The sequence below is a fragment of the Mustela lutreola genome, chromosome 1 (genome assembly GCF_030435805.1).
Source record: "Mustela lutreola isolate mMusLut2 chromosome 1, mMusLut2.pri, whole genome shotgun sequence".
Taxonomy (NCBI): domain Eukaryota; kingdom Metazoa; phylum Chordata; class Mammalia; order Carnivora; family Mustelidae; genus Mustela; species Mustela lutreola.
Window position 1 is genome coordinate 55,102,256 of NC_081290.1, and position 16,884 is coordinate 55,119,139.

Sequence of the window (16,884 nt, forward strand, 5' to 3'; positions counted from 1 at the left end):
AGGACCAAGACACTATATCAAGAGAGATTTTGGTTTGGGCCTTCTGTTTTCTAAATGCACTGGGAAACTGAGATGTTGTCTCAGAGAGGAAATCCAAACTTAGTAGAATTCACAAACCCAGGTTGGCCATTCCTACCCAGTGTAGAATCCTGGGGCCGAAGTAAGAAATTTAGAATAGGAGTATCTTGGTTCAGACACAACTGGGCGTTCCTCTCTTTCTCGTCCCAGATTTCTGTCACCAGCTCCTCTCAGCCACCCCTTTGGCTTCTTCCCTTTGTTCGATGATCTCTGGCAATCCTCCCGCATCGTCCGGGCTCCTCCCCAAGATGGGGGAAGGGGGGTTGCTACCCGCAGTCCCTACTAGGGCCCACAGTGTGCACCCGGGTCCCGGTACCACGTCGCGTCATCCCCGACTTGCTCTTACCTCCCTTTCCCTCTCAAGACCCCCTGGCCGCAATCTTTGCCTTCAGCGCCGAGCTCTGAGGCTCCGGAGCCTGGGGCTGAGGGCGCTGGCTGGTCAAGGTGCCCTGTCCCTCGCCACCCGTCCACCCCGGAGAACATCAACAAGGGCCCCTTCCCAGACCGTGCTCCCGGCTGCCCGAGGCTGAAGCCGGCCCTAATTCTTCCGTTGGCTTGGGGTGCCCACCACCGGCAGTCGCTGCTTAGTCGGGAGCTAGGAGCCACCCACGTGTCCAAGAGCGCGGCGCGGGGCCAGCGCAAACCTCTCCAAGGCCGGCGGCTTCTGGTCGCTGAAGCTCCACTGTTGCAGGCGAAATCCGCACCGGCCAGAGAGCGGCGCGCGGGTCGCAAGCCGCACGTGCGGATCCTCGGCGTCTCGCCGCAGGGTGCGGGTGTCCGCAGAGCCCGCGAGCTAGCGAGCGAGCGCCGGAGCAGGGAGGGTGGACTCGCGAACCGCCGAAAGGCCAACACCTCGGGGCAGCAGGGGCCGCGCGGCGGTGCGGGCGGCGGGACTGCAGTGCCACCGCTCCGGAGAAAGCCCACACGCTCACAGGCCCGCGCGCGCACGCACGTGCACACCGCGGGCAGCGAGAACACGAGCGAGAACCCTTGAGTGTTGGACGCGTTATAGCCATGGCTTCTGTCCTCAACAGCAAAATTCACGCGTCCGGGACTTGCCAGGGCTCCAAAGCTGATGCCCGCGGTGGCGCCGACTGGAGAATGGACTGGGATCCCGACATGCACGTGAAAATGTGCAAGAAGATCGCCCAGCTCACCAAGGTAAGGTGAAGCGCTGCGGTCCGGCGAGCTGCGCGCCCTGGGTGGGGTGCCCAGGTTGGGGGAGAGCGGACGCGACCAGGGGAGGCCCATACTGAATCCGAGCAGAAACTTTGTCTGGGAGGCCAGTCGGTAAGGGAAGCGGTCCTAAACCTTACTGGTAAATTGACCTTCTGGAAGCACCTCTCTGGAGAGAGAGGATTCTTACCAAAGAAACTCCTACAGACTGCTTGCTGAGCAGGTGGTCTGTGCTCCCAAAGTGGGAAACAGTTGAATCGGTGCTAGTGTGAATTGTGTGTGTGTGTGCGCGCGCACGCACGCGTGTGTTTTCCTTTGCCAGTTCTGCTCAAATGATCGTGTCTGGAATGTTGTGATTTTATTCATCGCTGTACTTTACAGCTGGGGAGGTCATGTGGACTCTGTTTAAACACTTGATTAATTTTTTCCTTCATTCAACAAATATTTGAGCCATTTGTTGAGTGCCGGCAGCTTGCCTGGCACCGTACTAAACCTGGAAGGCAGCCCAGGGGATTTACTATCAAACTGGGTGCAGATGTTGTAAGAGCATAAATGGGGAAGTGCACCATTCCCCCATTAATTATTGGATTAGGAAAGACCTTGGGAGGTCAGCCAGCCCATCTTCCTACGTCCTCCCAGGGACAGTACTGAACCTCTCCAGGACCGGATGAAGACCACCAAGAGGATGCCACCTTGCCCTTGGTTAACTCTCTGCAGCTTCCCTATTAGGAGCTCCTTGTTGTAGGTTTCCCCTCTTGTGCCTTGTGTATAGATGGAAACAAGATTCCATTCTTACACAAGGTTCCAGTGGGAGAATATAGCTGTTTGCCTTGGAGTTTCCTTTTGACATCATAATAAACTCCTGATACCATGTCTGCTAGTGGAAGGGTCAGGTCCAGATTCTGTCCAGCAGTATATGGGACATGCTCTCTTCCCTGTCCTCCTCCAACCTCCCCATACCTTTTTTTTTTTTTTTTTGGTAGGTTCACAGGCTCTTTCCTATTTTGCCAGAGGGAAGGGAGCACAGGGACTTGAAAATGGACACTAGATGCCTTCTCCTGCCCCTCCTATCAACTTCCCCACATTCTTGGCATATGAGCCTGTTTCCAAACAGTGATCTCTTTAGTCAAGGATTGAAAAAAGGGATTGGAGATACCCCTTGAGGGTTTGGCATGTGTGGCTGGCACCACTGATCTAATCTACATTTATCCAAATGTGACATCAACCCCTAAAAAATATTGATTCAAGGCTCTAGACACAGTATAAGCCATCTCTATCTTTAAAGAATCTGAAATGTTTTTATAGACACAAGTTTGAAATATGGAAAGAAAACTCAGACACTACTATATAATCAATTGCTAAGTTGGGTATTTCAAACTGTAAGTTCTATAGAAGTGGAAACAAAGGGTAAGTAATTATGGGCAGGAACATTTAGGGGAGATTTTTATCCCCTAAAGGGATGAACACTTTAATTCAGTTTGGATTTATAGAGTGCCTACTGTGTGCCAGGTGCTGTGCTGATTATTGATGGAATAAAACTGACTAAGACATTGTCCTTACCCCTGTGGATAACAAAAAGTTGAACAGATAATTTCAATACAATGTGGTAAGCATTCCACTCTGTAGTATTTATGGCACACCTATTAAGTGCCAAGCACTGAAGCTAACAGCAGTGGAGAAAGCAGCATGATCCCTGGCACACAGTAGGCAGTGTTTCTTCAAAGGATAGTTTGCATTAGAAATCATAATGGATTCTTATTAGGTAGTGCCTCTCTTTATGGTTTTTATGCTAATTGCTTAAATTAGACATTTTAATATTGATATCAATGTGCTACCTTTCTTTTGGCTAATGTCTGTGTGTCACATATTTTCCATCTCTTTAGACTGAATCTTTCAGTAAGTTGGTTGTATTTCTGCCAGGTGAATTTAATCTTTGTGCATTGATTGTGATTACTAATATATTGGGGCTTATTCTTCTATCATGTTTTATGTTTCTGTGTGCTGTGCTTTTTCATTCTTCCTTTTCCTCTATCCCTGCCTTCTACTGAATTAGTAAAATGATCTATATTTCCTCATTTTCCACTGCTGATTTGAGGGCATTAGGCTTTATTTTTATTCTTCTCAGAACTTTTTTTTATTTTTCAACATATGTACTTAACTATAATTTTTTCTAACAAAGTTATGGTGTAATTCTTTCTTCCTGTAAAAGATTTTCTTTTAAGATTTATTTAGTTATTTCGGAGAGAGAGCAAGAAGGGGAGGGGGAAGGGGCAGAGGGAGAGAGAATATCTCAAGCAGACTCCCCACTGAGCCTGGTTTTCCACCTGGGCCTCCATCTTAGGACCCTGAGATCATCACCTTGAGATCATCACCCTGAAATCATGACCTGATCCGAGATCAAGAGTTAGGGGCTACACCTTCTGAGCCACCCAGGTGCCCCATTCCTGCAAAAGATTTTTGCATACTTTACCCATTTCACATTTGACATTTTTAGAACATTTGACATTTTTAAATTTGAAAATCATTTTTATGATCAAGTGTTAATTAAATTCACTGACATTTCATCACTTCTCACTATTTTTTTCTTGAATCCAAAGCCTTCTCTTTAGATGCACTTTTCTTCTAGCTGAAGTCTATTTCTTAGTAATTTTTGCTGTTGAGGTCTAGGTAGGGGAGGGAATTCTTTGTATATTTGAAACTGTCATTATTTTGCCCTCAGTGTTGGGTGATAATTTATTGGGTATAAAACTCTAGTGAACAGTTATTTTCCCAAAGCACAGTGATGAAAGTACTCCATTGTTTTCTGGCACTGGTTGTTGCTGGTGAAAGTTCTGCTGCTAGACTTTCATTCCTTTGTGGTCAGTCTGCCTTTCCCTTGATAACATGTAATATGTGTGTTTGTTTTGTTTTGGTGTTCAGCACTTTCACCAGGACTTACTATATGTTAGTGTACTTTCTGTTGAGGACTGGTGTGCTCTCTTTAATTCTGGAAAATTATCAGTGACTTTCTCTTCAGATAATGTTTCTCTGTCATTGCCTACCTTTTCTTTTCTGGAACTGCCATCAGGTCAGTGAGGAAGCCTCTTCATCTATACCCTGAAATGTGATTTAAAAAATTTTTTTTTGCTTCCGTGTTGGATTCTGATAAATTCCTTAATTAAATCCTTCTGTTCACTAGTCCTCTAAATAAGTTGTTTAAGTTTTTTAACTTTTGTCAAAGATTTTCCAGCCTTAAGTCTTAAGTCCTGTCAAGTTTTAGAATTTCAATAATTATATTTTTCATTTCTAAGATTACTTATTTCCTCTCTGATTTTAATAACTTGATTTATTGAAGTATAATTTATATATTATAAAATTCATCTATTTAGGTGTACGATTCAACATTTTTTAGTAAATGTTCAGAGTTATTACCTATAACTGTAATCCAATTTAGGACATTTACATCCCATTTGTCGTCAGTCCCTATTCTCACCCCTACACCAGGCAATCATTAATCTACTTTCTGTCTCTATAAATCTGTCTTTTGCAGACCCTTCAACTCAATGAAAGATAAAATATATGGTATTTCCATCTGGTGCTTTTCACCTAGTTGCTAAATCTTAGCAGAATGTTTCTGAGGTTCATTCATGTTGTAGCGTATGTCAGTCATTCATTCCTTTTCACTGCTCACTAGTATCCCATTGATGGATACGTACCTTCTGTGGGAGACATTTCGGTCATTTCCTCTTTGTGGCTATTGTAAATAATGTTGCTATGAGCATTACATTCCTATGCAAGTCTTTGTGTGGACAAACATTTTCATTAGACTTGGTAGATATGTAGAAATTGAATTGTTGGATTGTATGTTATTTTTTAAAAAGATTTTATTGATTTGGGAGTGAGAGGGAGTGCACACATGAGTGGGAGGGGGGGATGCGGCTCAGAGGGAGAAGCAGATTTCCCGCTGAGCAGGGACCTCCTCCTCCCCCACATGCAGGGCTCTGTCCCAGGACTCTGGTATCATGACCTGAGCTGAAGGCAAGTTCTTAACCCACTGAGCCACCCAGGTGCCCCTGAATTGTATGTTATATTTATGTTTAACTTCTGAAGAAACAGCCAAACTGTTTTCCAAAGTGACTGTATCATCTTACATTGTTCAGCCTACTTTCCTAGGAAAACCCAATCCAACCCCATGCTCCCAGTTCTCGAGTTACAGTGAAGTACATTTCTTTCCTTACTCCACAATTCATTCACTTACCTTCCTTTTTTTCTTTATGTTTACTCTCCTGAAATGTCTTCATTTCTAAAAGTTGAATTCTACTTATATTAAGTCTCACTCCCCCCCCAAAAAAGCCTTTGAAAAACCTAGCTTTTGAAATTAACCATGTATTCATTAATTATTAATTGTGCATTCATTATTCTCTCTTACATCTGTTTTTCCAGAAGTTTGTACAATGCCTGGCACATGGTAGACTCTCAGTAAGCTTGTTAAATTTAAAGTTTCCTCCCACAGATTTGGTTAACACTTTTTTCGTGATATTTATCCATCTGGTATCATAGTTGATTTGTATATACACATACATATACATATGTATGTATTTGTACATATATATATGTCCCTTAAAAATCATAAACTTGGGGCACTTGGGTGGCTCAGTGGGTTAAGCCTCTGCCTTCAGCTCAGGTCATGATCCCAGGGTCCTGGGATTGAGCCCCGCATCGGGCTCTCTGCTCAGCAGGGAGCCTGCCTCCCCTTCCCTCTCTGCCAGCCTCTCTGCCTACTTGTGATCTTTGTCTGTCAGATAAATAATCTTTAAAAAAATCATAAAAAAAAATCATAAACTTGAATCTATTCACAATACTTTGCACCTGATAGACACTTAACATATGTTAGGGTAGTAAATATTCATTCACATGGTTGTTCAAAGTCCAGGGTGCACATTAAAATCCCCAGGTAGCTTTTAAAAATATACCAGTGAGACGACAACTAGATGGATCCCAGACTGAAGTCTCTTCTGGAGGGAAAAATGTGGCAAGGAGACAGTCAAGTCTATGGACAACTGGAATATGATGATAGGTAGATGAAAAGCATGCATGTCAATGTTAAATTTGCTGGAGTTGAAAATATACTTTGTGGCTATGCAACAACATATCCTTATTCTGGGCTAGTGCACATTGAAATAGGTCTTACTATTTTTTTTTTTTACAAAATTATTTATTTGAGACAGAGAGAGACAGAGAACACACATGTATGCGAGGGGGTTGCAGGTTGGACAGAGGGGCAGAGGGAGAGGGAAAAAGAATCCCTAGCAGACTCCTCACTGAGCATGGAGCCCAGAGCCGGGCTCATTCTCACAACCCGGAGATCATGACCTGAGCCTAAATCAAGAGTTGGGACACTTAATTGACTGTACCTCCCAGGCACCCCGAAATAGGTCCTCTTTTAAGAACATAAGTATGATGTCTTATTTTCAAAATATTTGATTTTATAAATAAAACATAGAAAGAGAGCAAATGGTAAAACAAATGGGACGAATGTGAGTCACTGGGGAGGCTCAGTAAAGGGTATGGGGATGTCCTTTGTACTGTTCGTTTCCTAGCAGTGTGTTTCTAAGCTTGAAATTGTTTCCAAATCAAAAATTAAAAACAAGCGCAAAGCATGTAAGGCCCCAGGCCCCACTTGTGAAGGAAGGAGAGAACAGTAACAGGCACTGCTGCTTTCTGAGTCATTCAAGAACTCTTGATGTTTACTTGGGGTCAAGAACCACCATTTCAGAGCACTTGAAGGTTTAAATAGTAAAGTGGGCACAGAGGAGTCATTTGGGCCCTACGAGGTTCCAAATTCATTCCCCACTAAAGCCTTTGGGAAGCTTTTGGTTCTGAAAGCATCGGGCAGGTTTGCCTAGCCCTGCCCCTGGGCCTGTCAGGCCAGCCTCTGCTTTTTTCTTTTAGGGCTCCACATCCTCGTACCCAGAAGGTTTGGCACCCCTCACACCCAGGGATTCTCTGGTTCCAAATTTCAAGGAGGTATAGAATGTCTCGCTCCAAATAAAAGCTTTATATTAGAACAAGAAAATGAATGGGAGAGTTCCCTCTCCGTGAGCCATCTCTCAAACTGAAGGCTAACTCTCAGGACCTGGGACCACAAGCATGAAAACTGCATGCACATAGCACTCCCTCTCATCTCCCGATCAGAGGAAAAGCGCCCAGGAGACAAGGAGCGGTCTCGTTAGGTGCCAGAATCTGCTAAGCTAAAAGTATAAGGAGTAGAATAACTCGACAGGACCCTCTCAGTCACCCTTTGAAAAGGATCTGTGCCAGTCTCTTGGAAGACCCTGCAATCAAGGGCTTGCAACTTCCACACATTAGTAATATCTTATGATTTTTTTTTAGTGTTTGTAATGCTTTCCTTTTTGAGCTTTAAGGCTTTCTATTAGTTCCTCACCCCTGTCTTTTATTATTTATTTATTTTATTAAGTATAGTTACATCAGTACCAAGTGTACAGCATAATGATTCAGCAGTTCCACAGGTTGCACAAAGCCCCAAACAATAGTCACTGCATGATACATTATTATAAGACTACCTCCTCTATTGTTATACTTTCATCCCCTTATCTGTTTTATTTAAAATTTATTTATTTGAGAGGGAGAGAAGAGACAACACAGTGGAGGGAAGACGGGCAGAGGAAGAGACTCTCAAGCAGATTCCCCACTGAGCGAGGAGCTTGACCTGGGACTTGAGCTCACCACCCTGAGATCACCACCTGAGCCAAAACCAAGAGTCAGACTCATAGCTGACTGCAGCCTCCAGGCACCCATCGACTTATCTATTTTATAACTGGAAGTTTATAGCTCTTAATCTCCTTCACCTATCTCCCTAACTCTTCCTTTCTAGCAACTACCAGTTCGTTCTGTATATTTATGAGTCTTTCTGTATTGTTTGTTTGCTCATTTGTTTTGTTTTTTAGATTCTGCATATGAGTGAAATCACTGGGTATTTGTGTTTTTCTGTCTTATTCCACTTAGCATTGTACCCTCTAGATCCATCTGTGTTGTTGCAAATGGCAAGATTTCATTCTTTTTTGTAGTTGTGTTCTTTGCAAAGGCTTTGACATACTTACTCATCCTCTGTGTGCACAGCAGTTCTGCACAGCAAGAAGGGAAGCACCATCTCTAATCGAGGGAGGAAAAATCCAAGACCCAGGAGTGGGCCAGCATTCTTGCCTGATGTTACATTAGTACGTATTGACAGAACCAGGGCTGGGTGTGTTTGTGGGGGGGCGAGGTGATATTTCTACCCTGGTCATCCTTATGTTTCCATAACCTCTCCCAATCATCTTTACTACTTTTTCCCATGGAGGGAGAAAGGTGTATCCAATTAGTGAAGCTGAGAGCAGGGACTGGGCAGAGATCTTTCCTTAGCCTACCTTTTTCCTCATGGAGTAATCTGCTCATAGAGGCACACATTCTACTCTGTCTGCCAGGGCATCGATTTTTACATGATCTCACCCTAGTCCAACGTCTACTAAGAGAGATGATATTGATGTGTGGGGGAGATAGTGAATGTTTATAGAGATTGAGTGGATGATACTGTTATGGGACTAGGTCCTGAGTATGATCAGAAAGATTAAGGAAAAACAATTATAATTTCTTTTTTTAAAGATTTTTTGTTTATTCATTTGAGAGAGAGAGAGAGCATGATCGGGGGGAGGGCCAAAGAGAGAGGGAGAAGCAGACTCCCTATCGAGCAGGGAGCCAGATGCAGGGCCTCCATCCCAGGAGCCTGGCATCATGACCTGAGGCGAAGGCAGATGCTTAACTGAATGAGCCACCCAGGTGTCCCAAAACAATTATAATTTCAATTCATAGTTATCTTTTCAACCAATTTAAACTTGATTAATTTCTAGAGGGCTACTTCTTACTCTTATTTATATTAGTAAATATAGATGAAAAATTAAATGAGAATAAACATGAAGACACCTGGAGCTAATGAACAATTTGGGGGTTTTCCTGGGACTGTCCTTCCTCCTGATCCTTACATGGTTGATATCAGCTAAAAGAGCATCTCTATTTAGAGAGGCCTTTTCTGACCTTCCAATGCAAAGGGGCGTCGCGACTTTCCTCATCTCTAATCAGAAAAAATTAGGTCTTTCTTCCTCGGTGATTTGACAAAGGAGGTTTCACTAACTTAGTGTGGAGCATCTCACCCAGGGCTGTTTAGATCATCGTGTTGATAGATACTGGTCTCCCTTCCGTTTCTGAACTTGTAGAACTGCAGAGGGCCGGAGCTCTCGCCCAGTCCTCAAAACCAGCAATGGGACAAAGCTAGCCCTTCTCTGGGACGGAGAGGCAGTACCCCAAGGCAGTGGGAGTGATGCCTGTTAGCGACAGGCTGCCACTTGAGCCCTGTGTTTTCATGGCTTAAAGGTGTGGAAGTTTTATTGCACCAACTGACTCCTGCAGCTTCTCTGAAAATACCCTCCTGCTTGTTGGGGCTTGTTTGGGGACAGATGTTCAAGCAGTTCCATACCAGTTTGCTTTAGGATTCGAGATTGGAAAACTACAGATCTGTTTTAACAAGTCCTCTCCTTTGGAATCTTTCCATTTAATGATGTGATTCATGGTGTCAAGCTGGCTATCTCACAGAAATCTTTTTGCCATAAAACACTATGAGGTGCACTTGAAGTTGGATGTCTTTGAACCCGACCTGCTAAGATGCCTTCACTTTTGCATGACCCTTCCGGTGTCTGCATCCCTCCTTCCACACAGCAGCCAGAATGACCTTAAACCTGAATCACACCCTCACACACTGTTGGTGGGGACATACCACATGGCAGCCGCTTTGGAAAACGGTCTGGCAGTTCCTCCGTTAAACAGTTGTCATATGAACCAGCAATTCCTGAGTCCTCAAGAGAAATTAAAACATACACCCACACAAAAACTCACATACAGTTTTCAGAGAAGCACTTTTCATGATAGCCCCCAAAATGGAAATAAGCTAAATGTCCATCAGTTGAGGAACGGATAAATAAAATGTGATACAGAGTACAAGACGGCGGGGAGGGGGGCACGCAGTGGCTACGGGGTGCAGGGTTTCTTTTTTGGGGTAAAGAAAATATTCTAAAGTCAGTTGTAGTAAGGGTTACACAACTCTGTGAATGTCCTTAAAGCCACTGACTTGTACTTTAACTGGGAAAATTGTATGGTGTCAGAGTCATATCCCAATAAAGCTGCTAAATTAAAGCAGACGAAAGAAATCCAAACCAAACAAACTGAACCCTATCTTCCTCCTGCTTAAATGCAGTTCTGAAGCAAGTCCCAGCGACTTCACCCTGTAAACAAATAACAAATCAGCCCAACTCTGTTCCCCATTTCCACCTTCCCCTCTGCCCCTACCCCTGAGGAGCCTTGTGGCCCACCCTTGCCACCTCACATGGGGGCAAGAAAGAGCTTTGAAATATAAACCAGAACATGGTCTTCTGTTTAAAACCCACCAGCAGCTTCCTGTTTCACTTGGAATAACATTTGTTCACTTAGAATAAATTCTCTGTCGTGGTCCTCTTCATCATCAAACTCTTCCTCTTCACCATCCTCATCCTCCTCGTCTTCCTCATCTTCTCCTTCTTCATCCTCCTCTTCTTCATCCACACCATCCACTGTCCATGTGGATGGTGGCCACTGTCCATGTCTCAGTGTCATCTCTCGGGCCACGATGGTCTTCTTTCGGGCCTTCAGATGTGCCCGGCTTGTGCTGCTCAGTATCTCTGTTCTGTGGCTTCTTCTACCTGATCCTGACTTGGCTGACCGGGCTTGGCTCAGATGTCTCTTCAGACCAGGCCACCCTGTCTACCTGGACAGTGCTGCTGCCCAGCCCCTCTTGGAGGTCCCCTCAGCTCCATCGCTATCATCGTTTTTCCCTCTCGCTGTTTGTCGCTTTCTCTTCTCTGCAAAGGAAATTTCTGGAGGGCAAGGATTTTTGCCTGCTTTGTTCTCTCCTGCACCTCCATGGCCTGAAACAGTGCCTGGTTAGTGATGGGTGCCCACAAGTGTTCGTTGATGGGCTAAATGCATAAAACTCTTCCTGGACCTCCCTTTGCTCCTAGCTTAAAATATGAAAATTTAACCACAGCCTATATATATATATATATTTGGGTAGCTTTTTTTCAAGGCCAGAACTCAGGGGGTGCTAATCTCTAATTTTCAGAGTGGCGTGGAGAACTGGTCTTATCTGACAAATAAGAGGACTTCCCCCATTCCCCCATGGCCAGCATCTCACTTAGTCCCTCCCAGTCCCTGACCACAGATACAGAGTCTGACCAATCTTGGTGCCTCCATTGATCAGATTTAAATTCCTTCAGGACACGAGAATTATAAAACAGCAATGAGCAATCATACACCATTTTAGAAAGCACATCCATTTTATAAAATTCAAAAATACAAGCAAAAAAAAAAAAAAAAAGACTTTAAAGCATCCCCAAACCTGTAATAACTATAGTGATAAAATAACTGATAATAGTTTTGTATACCCTACTGTCTAATTCCCCATGCAAACATAGACCTATAATTTCTAAAAGTAGAGTTACATCATACATAACTATTGTGTTGCCTGGGTTTCTTTTTTAACCTTTCACAATAGACCTTGAGCTTGCCAACACAACTTTTCATGGTTGTGTTAGTATTCCACTGTATAAATATTGTATAACTTCCTTCATCTATGGAACATTTACTGAGCACCTGTTATGTGCCAGGTAAAACAGCTTATCTCATGGACCTTACAGGCAAGAAAAATAGAAAGAATGTGAACAAATACAATAGAAGCTGTTTTATTCAATGTCATTTGAGCATTTTGAATAATTGAAAAATGAAAACCACAAAGGAAAAAAACCTAACACATACATAACTTTGTCTTTTTTTTCTTTTAACTTAAAACAAAGGCCAACAAATTATGGCCCACAGGCTAAATCAACCCACTGCCCATTTTTGTATGGCTTATGAACCAGGAATGGTTTTTATCTTTTTAAATGCTTGAAAAAAATTTAAAAATAAGAACAATATCTGGTGACATGTGAAAATTATATGAAATTCAAATGTAGTATCCAAAATAAAGTTTTGTTGGAACACAGCTACATACATTCATTTAGGGATTATCTAGGGTAGCTTTTGTTCAGCACAAAAGCAATGGCAGATTTGAATAGTTGGGACAGAGATTGACTAAAGCTTAAAATACTTACTATCTGGACCTTTACAGAAAAAAGCCTGAATACCCCAATTTAAAACATGTATATGAACACTTATTCACTAATCTTTTCCTGTGAGGCTCAGTTTTCATTCTTTGGGATGGCCTGCTATTTCGCTTTAAACTTTATTTGTCTTATATAAACTACAGCCATAGTTGGAGTGACCTTCTATTTTATCACCCGAATTGGATACTTCTGAGAGTGAAAGGGGGCACTACGCTGGGGAAGGTACTGAAACAACAGGTGTAAACAGAGACTGTCCTAGATTGACCTGGATAGGTCGTCACCCTACCCATGATGCACTTGTCCTATTTCCTACACGCATCTGTTCTATTTCCCATAATTCATCTCTACTCTTTCTTATTTGGGTGTCTTAATGTGGAGAATTGAATCTAAATATTCTAGATTATTTTCTTTAGCAATTTTCTTGTATTGAGTCTGTCCAAAGCATTCAACTTAGTTTTCATAGGAATAGCTTAGTTTTTACATTCAGATATAACTGACTTAATATGATGTTAGGTTACATATTTCAGCAGCAAATACAACTGGCACAATGTGGTGACAGTGTGAGCAGAATTGCTGTGGTTTTCCAGAGAAAGGATGAAGAGTTATTAAGTTATCCACAAGTTCGAATGGAGACAGGTTAAGACAGCTTCTACTGTTTTTATACAGCAATTGAATTACAATTTTGATATGCTACCAAGGAAGAAGTATGAAAACATTGAACAGCCTAAGGAATCAAGGAAGTTTCCCTTAGATAAGCAGGGACTATTATTGGTGGACATTTTGGTTGATTTTGGTTTTTCATTATTGTAATAGTATTATGGACATTTTTTTTAGAGAGGGAGAAGGGGGCAGGGAAGGGGCAGAGAAAGAAACAAAGAAAGACTATACATATATATATATATATATAGAGAGAGAGAGAGAGAGAGAGAGAGAGAGGGGAGAAAGAGAGAGAATGAGAGAGTACACAAAGGGAGAAGCAGAGGGAGAGGGACACACAGAATCTGTGCTGAACAGAGAGCCCAACATGGGGTTTAGTTTCACAACCCTGAGATCTTGACCAAAATCAAGAGTCAGACATTTAACCAAATGAGCCACCCAAGCACACCTGTGATGGACATTCTTGAGATTGTATCACTTCACACTTGCTAGATTATTTTCTTCAGTTAAATTTCTCTGAGCAAAAGTCACTTTGTTACAAATAGACTCCTATGAAGGAATATCAGGAAGACTGGAAGGGAGACCTGGAGAGAGGAGAATTTGGTGATTAGTTGAAAAGAGTCTCATAGGCAAGGTGTTCTTACTTGCTAACTTCAAAGCTTGCCATTTTTTAAAAAAAGATTTATTTTTTTATTTTTTAGAGAGAGAAAGAACATGTGCATGTGTGTGGAGGGGGAAGGGCAGGGGGAGAGGGAGAGAATCTCAAGCAGCCTCCACACTGAGCATGGAGCTCAATGCTAGGTTCAATCCCACGAACCTGAGATCATGACTTGAGCCGAAATCAAGAATCAGAAACTTAACTGCCAGGACCACCCAGGCATCCCCAAATCTTGTCATTTTTAAAGGCAATTATTATAACCCTCTTCCTCTATAATCCAATTACTGGAACATTTCTATGGAAACAGCACACTCATAGTGACAGAGACAATGAATGGCGTATAGTAGTCCCGCTTTCTCCATGGTTTCAGTTACCTGGGGTCAACTACAGTCCAGAAACAGATGATTCTCCTGATATATTGTGATATATAGGTCACAATGCCTATGTCATTCCCCTCACTTCATCTCATCATACAGCATTTTATCAGCTCATATCATCACAAGAAAAAGGGTGAGTATGATAAGGTATTTTGAGAAAGACCACATTCACATAACTTTCATTAGTATAACATTAAAATTGTTCTATCTTATTAGTAGCTCTTGTTAATCTCTTACTATGCCTAATTTATAAATAAAGACACATTATAGGTATGTACGTAGAGGAAAAAACATACAGTATGTACATGTAGATTTGGTACTATGTGGGAGTATTTGGATATATCCCCCACAGATAAGAGTGGGGGAGAGTAACTGTAATTACTTTCAAACTGCAGTGACATAATCACAGGCGCAGGTGGTAAGCTCTCATTCTTACTGCTTGACAGACTTATTTGAAATTAATCACTATGTTCTGATTCTTCAGAGTAAGAAGACACACTAGAAAATGCTCATAGGTTGCTCAAGACTTGAGAGAAACAAGCAACCTTCTCAAAGCTTGGAGGTCCATTAGAACCAGTGGCACACCAGTGGTTCTCCCTGTCTTGTCCCTAGTCTCCTGAGAGAGTGTTTTTCTTAGCTATGGAATCTTCAGAACAGGAAGCAGAGATCTGCTGTTAAGTCATTGATGTCATCATCAAAATAGTATTCTTTTGAATACTAATACAGTCTTTTGAGGCAGAATGGTGGTAAAATCTTCCTGAAAAGTGATGCCCCTGCCTGCAAAGTCCTGAACAGATACCATAATAACTTTTCCCCTTGAGCTTCAGGCTTTCATTTGGTTAAAAAGCAGGCCCGAGAGACTGTTGCTTCATGCCAATTGTGTACCTGGCAGATGCTGTCTTCTCTTGTTGGTAGCTGTGGTAGACACACATACAAAAAAAAAAAAAAAAAAAAAAGGTCCCCTGATAGATATCAATTCCCTGGAATCTATGAATCCTACCTCGTGAGAAAAAGGGGTCTTTGCAGGTTCTGTTAAGCATCTTGAGATGAGATAGTCTTCCATTATCTGAATGAACCCTAAATGCAATGACAAGTGTCCTTAGACGAGAACAGCAAAGGGAGATCTGAGACCGAAGAGAAGACATGAAAGAGGTGAAGGCCATGTGAAGATGGAGGCAGAGCTTGGAGCAGTGGAGCCACCAGAAGCTCGAAGAGGCCAAGGGTGGATGATTCTCCCCATGAACTTCAGAAGGGAGTGAGGCCTGAAGGCACCTTGACTTTGAACTTCCGACCTCCAGGCTATGAGAGAATAAAGTTCTGTTTTTGTCTTTTTAAAGGTTTATTCCTTTATTTGAGAGAGAGAGAGTTGGGATGGGAAGGACAGAGGAAGAGAATCTCAAGCAGACTCCCCGCTAGGGCTCAATCCTATAACCCATGAGATCACGACTTGAGCCGAAGCCAAGAGTTGGAAGCTTAGCCCACTGAGCCACCCAGGTGCTCCATCAAGGTCTGTTGTTTTAAACGAGTCTGTGGTGACTCGTTATGGCAGCCACAGGATGTAAATACGCCGGCTTTTTACAGTTCCCTCTTCCCCATTATTGACGGCTGCTTCAACCCTGCTGAGCCTCTCTCCTCTGATAACTGTCAGTGCTTTTCAACAAAAATTCAAACCAGCAAATGAAAACTTCTGGGTGGAGCCCAAGCAACTATGCATTTTTAAAACTCCACTGCAGGCTGCGACTTCAGCCTGACACTGAAGCCACTGCCTCTGTGTTTGTCTTATTTCCTGCATTTTTCTAAGAAGCTCTTTAGGCCTATACTCCTCAAATGTTGGTATTAAACACGAGTGGCCAGATCTTCCTGCAGCACTTCTATTCAGCCAGTCCATGGTGAGGCCTGAGAATAGGCATTTTACTTTTAATATTTTATTTAAATTCAATTAATTTAATATTATACTCATAGAGTGTATTATTAGTTTCAGGGGTAGAATTTAATGATCCATCAGTTACATACAACACTCAGTGCTCATTATTTCAAGAGCCCTCCTCAATGCCCATCACCCAATTACCCCATCCCCCACCCACCTGCCCTCCAGCAACCCTCTTTGTTTCCTGTAATTAAGAGTCTCTTATGGTTTGTCTCCCTCTCTGTTTTTATCTTATTTTATTTTTCTGTCCCTTCCCCTATGTTTATTTGTTTTTTTTTTTCTTAAATTCCACATATGAGGAACTCATATGATGTTTGTCTTTCTCTGGCTGACTTGTTGCATTTAGCATAACACCCTTTAGTTCTGTCCATGTCATTGGCAAGATTTCATTCTTTTGGGTGGCTGAGTAATATCCCATTGTATATATAGACCACATCTTCTTTATCCATCCATCTGGCAATGGACTTCTGGGTTCTTCCCTTAATTTGGCTATTGTGGACATTGCTGCTGTAAGCATTCGTGTGCATGTGCACCTACAAATTACTATGTTTGTACCCTTTGGATAAATACCTAACAGTGCAATTGCTGGGTCATAGTGTAGGTCTCTATTTAACTTTTTAAGGAACCTCCATTCTGTTTTCCAGAGTGGCTTTACCACCTTGCATTCCCCCCAAAGTGTAGGGGGACTCCCCTTTTCTCTGCAGCCTCCCCAACACCTGTCATCTCCCGAGTTGTTCATTATAGCCATTCTGAGTGGTGTGAGTTGTTATCCCATTTTAAACCAGCTCA

General features: G+C 42.6%; 1 protein-coding gene across 1 annotated transcript in view; it reads left to right on the forward strand.

Moving 5' to 3' along the window:
* The first annotated feature begins 758 nt into the window (after positions 1–758).
* FAM184B (family with sequence similarity 184 member B) overlaps positions 759–16,884 on the forward strand; it is a 166,768-nt gene continuing 150,642 nt past the window's right edge. The window contains exon 1 of the mRNA XM_059164983.1: positions 759–1,239. Within this exon, the coding sequence (XP_059020966.1) occupies positions 1,093–1,239 (147 nt within the window). The 5' untranslated portion in view covers positions 759–1,092. The remainder of the gene's footprint in view (positions 1,240–16,884) is intronic.